The sequence below is a fragment of the Nanorana parkeri genome, unplaced genomic scaffold (assembly GCF_000935625.1).
Source record: "Nanorana parkeri isolate BGI_ZX_2015 unplaced genomic scaffold, ASM93562v1 scaffold24, whole genome shotgun sequence".
Taxonomy (NCBI): Eukaryota; Metazoa; Chordata; class Amphibia; order Anura; family Dicroglossidae; genus Nanorana; species Nanorana parkeri.
In genome coordinates this window covers 754,561-765,883 of record NW_017306292.1, presented here as the reverse complement: position 1 = coordinate 765,883, position 11,323 = coordinate 754,561, and the positions used below count along the sequence as shown (strand labels likewise).

General features: G+C 42.3%; 1 protein-coding gene across 1 annotated transcript in view; it reads right to left on the bottom strand.

The window, feature by feature from the left end:
• Positions 1–5,600: 5,600 nt before the first annotated feature.
• NSUN7 (NOP2/Sun RNA methyltransferase family member 7) overlaps positions 5,601–11,323 on the bottom strand; it is a 39,869-nt gene continuing 34,146 nt past the window's right edge. Inside the window, exons 10-11 of the mRNA XM_018564449.1 lie at positions 9,479–9,602; positions 5,601–6,230 (exon numbers count right to left, since the gene is read on the bottom strand). Coding sequence (XP_018419951.1) covers positions 5,601–6,230; positions 9,479–9,602 — 754 coding nt within the window. The remainder of the gene's footprint in view (positions 6,231–9,478; positions 9,603–11,323) is intronic.

Here is an 11,323-nt window from a genome sequence, read left to right as displayed (position 1 = left end):
AGCCATGCAGGCTGTATGGGTGCCCCATGATTTCTAATGGCCGCCCTGCAGGCTACAGAGATCATTTGTGTATAGTACAGGCCTCTGAAATAGGCATTTCCTTGGAATGTCAATATATATTGGAGGCCAGGTATGGGCAGATTAGGGACAACAGAAAGAAGAAAGGCTTTTCTATTCTGCCAAACTGCAGCTGCTAAGTAGCAAATGAAGAAATCACATTATGAAATGATGAATATTGTCAAATCTTTCATTCACAATCCAAATGTGAAACACGACTTCCTACATACTTTTACCTTAAATACAAACAGTGAAGATGTACAGGAAAAAATATATAGAAATCTTTCATTGTTCAATGTGCTGACACCTGATGCATTTCTCATTAATTTATGACAAATCAGTGACTGTATTAACAAGAATATAAAGAAGGAGAATAATGTAAGCTAGAAATGATTCTGCTGCAAAGAACATTGCAGAATATTTAAGGATGAAAAGGGACAAATGAATACATAGCTCTTTGTTCATAATACATCATTCAATGTATTTGTATTTCAATTCAAGCAGTGTAAGCAGCAAGACTTTGACCTGGCAGTCCCTTTACAGCAGAGCTCAGACTAGGAGAGAATGAAGCAGTACAAGGAGCCAATCGCTTAGGCTGCAGTGCTCATGTGCTACGAAGGAGTATACCGACTGGGTGAGCGAGCAGTGACAGGGAGATATTCTAAACAGGTTGCTGCTTCTCTTTTACTGTCCAGTCACAGGTTGGAGGAGGAACAAGACCTGTCAGTGTTACTTAACTGCAGCAGAAAAAAAAAATCAGGTCTCCTGCCCTGTTAGGCAGGGTTGTGCTGTGCAGCAGAGCTGTGTAGAACTTGGAACATGATGGACAGAAATACAGGTAGAAAGAGAGACAACTCCAAACGGTAGTGGCAACAAAATTGAGGTGAAAAAGTCCCAGGAGAGATCTGACGGAGTATATTATTTTATAGTGCAAAGCTATAGATATGTTTAAATAAATAAATGTAGAAGAAAGAGTGTGATACCCGCATAGATAAGGTTGCAAGAAATCCCATTGGTGATATCGGGCAACTTAAGGTGCAAAAAAGGCGTGCAGGGAATATTTCTGTGCCCGCGCAGGATGGTTGCTCTCGATGCTCGTCAGGGTGGAGTTCGGATGATCCAAAGCTCGGCAGCTAGAGGGACTCGATGTGCACTGAAGAGATGAGACAAGAATGCTCCCCAAAAAACATAGGTGTAAGACAGCAGAGGGGCCCAGGTGGAAGAGATTAATGATCGCGACCATCATTTCATTTCTTCCACCAGGGCGCCTCCGTTGTCTCACACCTACGTTTTTTGGGGCATTCTTGTCTCATCTCTCCTGAAATACAGGTAGGGCAGGTAAAACAGCCCCCATGTACAGTATGTATTTCATCTAAGGACTCACCTGTTTGACTGGAGGTCAGCCTTATTGGGAAACGTTTGGTGAGAAAACAATCCCCTCCCAGTCAGATATACTGTGTATAGAGATTCCAGCTCACTGCAGATACTTACCTGCTTCTGTTCTGCAGAGATATAAGCCATTCCCGCACAAAGCTAAAAATGAAGAGTGAGAACGTCTTTCTTTGCTGCAATCTGAAAATGAGTCCTGGTGTTGAATATGAAACAATGCACCCTCGGCATCCCTTACAATATGCGGTATACCTTGTAGGTAGCCCACCGGAGAAGAAACTTACAGTGCAGTTCTAGCAATGTTATAATCCATGCATCAGGCATTTTGTTTTCTCAGGATGACCACATGTTCTGCAATAACAGAAAAATACTCATTATTCCAGCATTCCAATATTATCAGCTTTCCAGCTAACTTCTGTGAACTACAAAACTGAACGCTTCCCTCTATAAGGAGGATAAGGAGGGGGCTGTTTGTAGTCCAAATCATGCATGAAGCCTAGGTTGAAAATGCTGCTCTTTCAAAGGAAGAGACCTTTAAAGTGACATTAAACCCTCAGATTTTTTAACATAAACCAATACTGTAATGTGTGCCTTACTGTAATCCATGGTAGTTTCCCTTCTCTTTGATGCTCTTCCTTTTAAATCCTCATGTCTTTTCATGGTTAGGGAAGAACTTCCCTTTGCAGCTGAGTGCCTCTTCTTGTAGTGCTGGCTCAGGTTGCAAACGTACACACAGACACCAAAGGGTCTATTCACAAAAGGGTGAAGAGTTCGGAGAAGACAGGAGAAGGGAACAATCTAGGGCAGAATAGCCGATTTGGAAAAATTCTCCAATTCTGCTCACTTTCCAGTTCAGCTTTGTTGTCCTAGATTGTTCACTTCTCCTGCCTTCTCCAAACTCTTCACCCTTTTGTGAATAGACCCCTTGGTGTCTGTGTGTACGTTTGCAACCTGAGCCAGCACTACAAGAAGAGGCACTCAGCTGCAAAGGGAAGTTCTTCCCTAACCATGAAAAGACATGAGGATTTAAAAGGAAGAGCAGCAAAGAGAAGGGAAACGACCTTGGATTACAGTAAGGCACACATTACAGTATTGGTTTATGTTAAAAAATCTGAGGGTTTAATGTCACTTTAATCCTGACATCCACAACCTAAAAGCTGTTCAGCAGCCAACCCCATCCTTACTATCTGGGACTGTGTGAGTATTCCTCAGTAAAAGCCTTTCACCGCCTTCTGGGGACACAGGGATGCACCTATATCTGTGACACTGTTCATAGCCTGCAGTACACTGGAGCATGGACAAAAGGGTTACTGCACATATATTTTGTTCCACAATTCCCAGAAGAAAGGATGTGTAAATCAGACACTGATTTGTGCAGAGTTCAGTTGAATACATGGCTTCTTCTGGCCCAAGTTTACATCCAGAAATGCTGAGCCATGCATATGTCTATAAGAAGCTGCATTGTCTGTAGGTGGTTCTATATTTTTGGCAACTTCTTAAAGTAAATGTAAATTCAATAATTAAACTTCCATATAATCTTTAACATGTCAGTGTAATATAAAACTCATTTTCAATCTTTCTAACTAACGTTTTTTTCCTACAGGCTTCATTATACTAATAATTGGTGATCCTGCCATCAAGGAGGTCCTTGTTTAGGCACTTCCTGTTATAGAGGAACAATGTTCTGTCCTTGTCTCCCAATTACTGTCCTTGGTTGCCACCATGTCACACGCGTTTCCAATGGAGACTACTAGCAGTGGCAAGTTCTACTCTTATCGCCATCAGGAAGGTCGCCCTGAGCAATGACATGCAGCTGACACTGGAGTGTATGAACATACAGTACGAAGAGGCTGCAGTAGATCAGCAGCACTCAGATATGCTAACAAAGTGAAAAACAGAGTTTTTCAAATGACAAAAACATTTTTTTCTCGGTTACTGACTGTAATAATTTTGCAATTATAGAAGTTTTGATTTTTACTGTGACATTCCTTACTCACATGCTTGTTCTGGGTCTGAGAATGTATTGAGGCCAGAGACAGCTAGGCAATTAGCATTTTCAAAAAGAGTTCAGCAATAGCAGCCTTTATATTACTGTCAGTACAGATCACCTTTAAATCAGAACTCAGAGCAAGTGTTCTTAACCCTTGCAGTGGAGCTAACCCCACACTGCAAGGGTTAAATGCTTATTTTTGTCTGTTATTCTCACCTGAACCGCGGAGCCGGCTGGCTGCTACTTAGCTCCCCGAAGCCTGTCCCCTCCTTTGCTGCAACGAAGGTATGTCCCTCAGTGTCCTCACATCCTACACACCATATAGAATGTGATGACTCGAGGATCCTTATACCATGCAGCGGAGGGGGAGAGAGGCTGGAAGGACCTAGACAAAAACGAGTGTAGTGCAGGGGTAGCCCCACTGCAAGGGTTAAGAACATTTTTGCTCGGAGTTCTTCTTTAAACTAGTCCACCAAGTAAACTGCAATTTTTTTAAGTTATAACTATAAAATGTACATCCCCCCATCCCAATGCTGCTTTAAGGACTTTAAATGATGCCTCTTGATCCGATCATCTTCTTTCCTGTAGTTTTGCAGGAGTCCCTCCAGTGCTGGTGCCGGTCTCTGATCCAGCACTGACTGCTGTGTCTCCTGTGTCCCATGGTGTCTGTGCGCATGCACACTGCCGAGCTGCCTGCGTTGACTTACTCTGTGTCTCTCCTCTTCTCCTGGCCGAAGATCTCTACTGCGCATGCCCTCGCCCCAAGATCCTTCACGGCCGCTTGAGAATCTTCAGATCCTTGGACGACTGGTGGATGAATGGTGGAGACAGAGGTAAGTAATAACCTGCTTGGTAACTTTTTTTAATGTTTTTCTATTTGTCTACTGCTAGCTAGCAGTAGATATGTACAAAAAAGAAGGTTTCATTGTATTTTAAAGTTCATTGTAGTAAAACAGTTGCTGATAATTGATTATGTCATGAAACGCACACATTGTAATATTAGTACAAAGCAATAAACTTATTTCTAAATATATGTAAAATCTAGAAAAGATATTCAAAATAGTTTCCAACTGATTTGCTTACAATACATGTAGGCTGGCCATACACCAGTAGAATTGTGTTAGAAAATTCTCATCTTTAGGACATTCGTTTGTCTTTCTACTGCTTAGGTGGGTCTAATCGACATTTGATTTGGGCCACAGTGATAATGAAAATCGAAGGAGCAGGATGGAAAAATGTCCTCATTTCTTATCTGAAAGATGAAATTGTAACTGTGAATGTGATTTTCATTCAGGAAAGATCATTTGTATTGTAATGCGCATGTGCAAGGCTCAAAAAAAAAACCCCGTTTTGTTTAATACGTCTGGGATTCCATATTAGTAGCCGGTCTGGATGACATGTTTAAGGGCTTTCAAATGGAATTAGTGATGGTATCATTGAATGTTCTGAAAAACAATGTCAAACAAATGTTCCAATTAAATTCTAACTGTATATGGCCAGCTTTAGGCCTGGTTCACACCTGAACGTTTTGTAGCGCGTTCAACGCTCGACAAACGCTCTACAAAACGCTCAAACATCTAAATCCCATTGTATTCAATGGGTCTGGATCACACCTTGCCGTATTTCCGCCCGTCCGAACGCGATACAAAACGGCCTACGCCCAAAGAAGTACATGTACTTCTTTGGGGCGCTTTGGTCTCGCGTTTCCATTGGGATACAGCCAAGTAGCCCACGGAAACGCGAGTTTGTCGCACCGCGAATCGCGGTAAAAACACACGACGCGAACCGCACAACAAACGCGCATATTCAATACGCCTAGGTGTGAACCCAGCCTTAGGTTTTTCATTTTTATCCTACAAAGGTTCTTAGGTAGCAATAAAGCAAACATTAACAGTGTATCTCTGAAAATGACTGCACAGTAATTAGGTAATTTATTTATATCATAGATATACTGCTACTTCCTAGCAAGGTAGAACTCCCTGGCAAGATAAATGGATTGGTCTACTTAAAGCAGGTCAGAACAGTATGCAAACATCCATTGACCTAAATTAAATCCCAACTATAACACATTAAAAAAAACACCAGTTTATAATACATAACATATTTTAGTTACGAATGTTTGTAATAATGTTAAATAAAACCAGTAGAAGAAAAGAACAGTTGTTCAGTGCCAGGGCTTGGGATGCCAGACTGTGGTGAGTAATGTACTTTCCTTAGTCTTGCCGTTGAAAGATAGGGTTGGAATAAAGGGAGTTTGGGAACTGCTCCTGATTCCTGAGTGCCAGCGCTGGTGAATATAACGGACTGGATTGCGGATATTGACACCAGGTGGATAACTATATTGGAATGGAGCGTTTAATGGTGGCAGCATAATCGGAACTGGTTTCAATGGGATCATCTTCTCTTCTGGCTTTGGTCTGATGGCACTTGTCTGTCGATCTTTGGAGAACACAGAAAAGTTATTTGTATGTTTCATTGTTAGGGACACAGTAGGAATGCCGCTTTTCTTTGGTGCCTTCGTAAACTGCAAAGTGTTGGTGATTTTGTGGGTAGCACTTTGGTCATGTTGGACTTTTGGTGTTCTTGGGGTCATCAAGTTATTTTCATGGTTTATGAACTCATTGATCTTTGCTAGAGCGTTTGAAGTGACTGGGGTGGTCTTATGATTTTGTGATTTTGATTTCTTTTTGTCGTCCTTTCTTGGAGACTTTGCCACCCGAATGCCATTGAGCAGTCCCTTAGAAGCAGCGCGAGCCAAAACATCTTGAGGGGAGACAGACTGAGAAGGAGCTGTCTAGAATAGAAGCAGACAATGTAAAGTAAGTCACCTTGGTGATCAGACATAATAGTCACTTCTTAAATAGATTGAAGAGTGTGGCACATATTGCATCATGTTCTTTTATTTCACTGCAGCGAAGGTCACCACAGAACTTAAACATAAAGCAATATCAACAGTGTACCTCAGTCTCCTAACCCTAAAAGTATGACAGATTATATTTCAGAGAACCAGTTATGATCAAACTAATGCAAGACTCTGAATAAAAAGTCTAATGGCTGCTGCCTTGCCAGTGTCTTGATCTCACATGGCGTACAATCTGTAGCCGGGAACAGTGTTTGAAGTCAGACAAGGCAGCAATTGCCAGAAATCAGATGAAATCTCACCCTCTATGCAGAAGAATCAGACACAGACCAAATAAAGAGGCAAATGATTCATAAGAAAGTCTGCGCAGTTATAATAATTTAAGAACAGATATTGAGAATTTTTGCATGTTCCAGTCATGACTGGATCTCTTTAGGATCTCTAAAAAGTGAATACCTGTATTGCAAGTCAACCTTTAAAATGAATATGTTATTAACACTTTACATTCCACGGCACTGAGTAACCTGGCAGAGCCCCAAGATCATATATGTACACTTAGGGCCCATTCACACAATTGCACACAGTAGCACACGGTAACACCTCCACATTACCTCCGTGCACATTAACATACCAGGCACATTTTGATGCCATTAATCTTGCTATTACAGTAGCAGGCAACACTTCTGCACTGCAGTGCACCACAATGCATGTCATTTGTTGTGCTATACTGCTTTCACGTGTTGGCAGGAAATTAATATTGAATGGGCTGTGTTAATTCATTCCACAAAAATGCACATGTATAAATGCACCACAACGGCCTGGAGAAATGTGAAAATGCTCGACATCTTGATACTTTAAGGTTTACTGATTTAAATGCGAATATTTTTCCAAGCAATCCCGTATGATTTATTTTTCTTCATTTAATGGCTGACTAGTCTTTGTTCGGATCTGCGCCATATATAATGCATTATTTGCTAAAATTATAAACTTCTTAACAAGCAAAATGTACCAACTGAACCTGTCAGATGGACCTTCTGGGAAAATTGCCAATAGATGAGAAACTATTTTCTACAACATATATTAAAATACTCCTGTCAACATCTTAAATTATGCATTTCCTATATCGAGTCCTACTAGAGTAAACCAACTAAGAAAAAAAAAAAAATCATCTTCCCCTGCCAAATGGAATATTTACATTTCTGGGTCAGCTTATAAATATAAATGATAGACACCAGAGGATCAAAAAACATCAGTGCCTCCTTGTTATTTAGAACTAACTGGCAGTGACTAGAACAACCCTTCTGACTGCAGGCACGTTAGTACTGTATGGACGGTCCTTGTTACACTATTACCTTTATGGCAGCTACACATCTTTATGATTTTCTGTGGCCATTTGTAGCTACAGAGTTGCTGATATACTTGGCTACAACTCTTTTGTATGCAGCCACATATCACTAGTATAACATGGTCATGAGAAGCTGCATTGGATAACAGGAGGAGCTACTGAAACTGCTGATACTGTAACGGGCCCCAAATACTGTAAAACATAGTAGAACATACTACAGAATATGTGATGGGAACAACACTGCCTGATTGCAGAGCTACATACAGCTATGACTAAGAAGGGGTGTGTCCGAACTTTGCAGAGAGACTACTGCTTTACCAGGAGCAAGGTTCCTTCTCTGCAGTATCCTGACAAGTAACAGGCTTTTGTTCTGTGGCTACTTTCTAAAGAAAACACACTGTAAGATAATGTACACCTTGCATTTTGATGCATCTGGAATGTATTTAGCTGATTTAAAATGCATGTTTAATTGAGCTTTAAAGAAGAAATATGAGGTGAGTGCTTTTCACTCACCTCATAGTTCTAGCCGACCTGTGACAATGAGACTGTCACAGGTCGGCTCAGTAGATCGGGAAGTGAGGGAACACATACCGGCGTTTGCTCACTTCTCGATCCTGTCACGGCAGAGAGCCGTGACAGGGGAGGGGCTGGATTCCCCCCTCCCCGCTCCGATCCTCCAGCGCTGACTGGCGGAACGGACGGGGGAGGGGGCGGGTACAGCTGGATCTGCCTCTAGATAGGCAGAGCCAGCTGTCACTCACGCAGCTGGGCGGATCCAGACATAATTGTCGGGATCCATTTCAGCTGCGGCTTCTCAGTATACGGCGAGCTGTAGTTCGCCGTATACTGCGGGGTGACGGGAGGACGCTAGTTTGTGTCCTCCTGTTACCCTTAGGAGAACTATGGGGAAAAGCCCTAACCCCATAGTTCTCCTTTAACAGTATTGCAATCTCAGGATTTGCTATTGGTTTTAATGGTGCGAACCTTATCTTTTTCTTTCTGCATAGGAGAAGTTGCATGCCCCAGAGTACAGCACCCCCTTGTTTATTTTATACATTCACTGGTAACAGACAGGCCAGTACAGTACAGTATTACTGTATTCAATCCATTAGGGATGCACAGAATACCAGTGCAGACACTTGGCATTTTCATGAGAACTACCAAGGTTGCAGAGGTTGCAGCTCTGGCGCTCCACCACTGTCCTGAAATCATTAGTCTGTATTGTTTTAGAAAATGTATCAGTACTCGTACTTGTAAGTACTTGACAAGTACTAGTACTCATACTCGCAAAAAACTGGTATCTGTGCATCCCTTTATTTATATTTATATTAACAAAATCGTACATTAAAACAGAGATGTACAAATCCCAGGAGCTCCGTGTGCTCCTTACAAATGACAGCTGCCTCCTAATTTTTGCATTTTTCTCTAGTCTAGTCTTGGAGCGCAATGTACTCGTACTTGTACCGAGTACTGTATTTGGTATCTGTGCAACCCTACAATCCAGCATGGCTCCCAAGAAAGTGCAGAGCAAGCATGGTGGGAAAAAGAAAGCGTTAATGAAGGTGACAAGAATGTGCAGATCATTAACCAGTTGACATCCACGGTGTTAAACCCCCTTCCCATCCAGGCCATTTTTCAGTATTCAGCGCTGCGGTACTTTGACTGACATTTATTCCGTCATGCAGCGCTGTACTGAAATTAATTTTATACCATTTTTTAGGGACAGATAGAGCTTTCTTTTGGTGGTATTTAATCACCCCTGGGGTTTTTATTTTTTACTACATTAAGGAAAAATATGACCGAAATTTAAAAAAAAAAACCTTTACAGCATTCTCACCTCTCTCGTCATGACAGCAACAAAACAGCCATTGCAATTATCCGAAAGTTCCATTTTGAAGAATTTATCACAAGTGGATTCCATTTCTGCTGAAGGGCAAAGAGGAATAACAGGAGGGCTCAGCCTGCAAGAAATATCACTACTGGTAAAATAGAGGAATTGCATTGTAAAAAGATTATTGGGCATCTCTGAAATGCTTTAGACTCACAAAATACCAAATTAGCTTAGTGCCTGCTCTTCAGTAAACTTTGAAGCCAAAAATATATTTTCTTGGCAGCACTAGTGGTTTTTGGAAGTAGTTATACCTACCAACTAGGGATGAGGTTCAGCTATGCTTGATGATGAATTTGCAACAAATTTCCAGGATTCAAATTTGCCTCCAATAGGCAAATTTAAGGAAGATTCGCAGTGGTTGAGTTCTGGCACCCAACCATAGTGCCCTATGTATACTTAACCCAACCCTGGCCAACAGGCTCACAAAAGGCAATAATGTACAGTATCTCACAGAAGTGAGTACACCTCTCACATTTTTGTAAATATTTTATTATATCATTTCATGCGACGACACTGAAGAAATGACACTTTGCTACAATGTAAAGTAGTCAGTGTACAGCTTGTATATTGGTGTACATTTGCTGTCCCCTCAAAATAACTCGACACACAGCCATTAATGTCTAAACCGCTGGCAACAAAAGTGAGTAAACCCCTAAGTGAAAATGTCCAAATTGAGCCCAAACTGTCAATATTTTGAGTGGTCACTATTATTTTCCAGCATCTGCCTTAACCCTCTTGGGCATGGAGTTCACCAGAGCTTCACAGGTTGCCACTGGACTCCTCTTCCACTCCTCCATGACGACATCACGGAGCTGGTGGATGTTAGAGACCTTGCGCTCCTCCACCTTCCGTTTGAGGATGCCCCACAGATGCTTAATAGGGGTTAGGTCTGGAGACATGCTTGGTCAGTCCATCACCTTTACCCTCAGCTTCTTTAGCAAGGCAGTGGCCGTCTTGGAGGTTTATTTGGGGTCGTTAACATATTGGAATACTGTTCTGCGGCCCAGTCTCCGAAGGGAGGGGATCTTGCTCTGCTTCAGTATGTCACAGTACATGTTGGTGTTCATGGTTCCCTCAATGCACTGTAGCTCCCCAGTGCCGGCAGCACTCATGCAGCCCCAGAGCATGACACTCCCACCACCATGCTTGACTGTAGGCAAGACACACCTGTCTTTGTACTCCTCACCTGGTTGCTGCCACACACGCTTGACACCATCTGAACCAAATAAGTTTATCTCGGTCTCATCAGACCACAGCACATGGTTCCAGTAATCCATGTCCTTAGTCTGCTTGTCTTTAGCATACTGTTTGCGGGCTTTCTTGTGCATCATCTTTAGAAGAGGCTTCCTTCTGGGACGACAGCCATGCAGACCAATGTGATGCAGTGTGCAGCGTATGGTCTGAGCACTGACAGGCTGACCCCCCACCCCTTCAACCTCTGCAGCAATGCTGGCAGCACTCATACGTCTATTTCCTAAAGACAAACTCTGGATATGATGCTGAGCACGCGCACCCAACTTCTTTGCTCGACCATGGTGAGGTCTGTACTGAGTAGAACTTGTCCTGTTAAACCGCTGTATGGTCTTGGCCACCGTGCTGCAGCTCAGTTTTAGGGTCTTGGCAATCTTCTTATAGCCTAGGACATCTTTATGTAGAGCAACAATTCTTTTTTTCAGATCCTCAGAGAGTTCTTTGCCATGAGGTGCCATGTTGAACGTCCAGTGGCCAGTATGAGAGAGTGAGAGCAATAACACCAAATTTAACACACCTGCTCCACCATTCACACCTGAG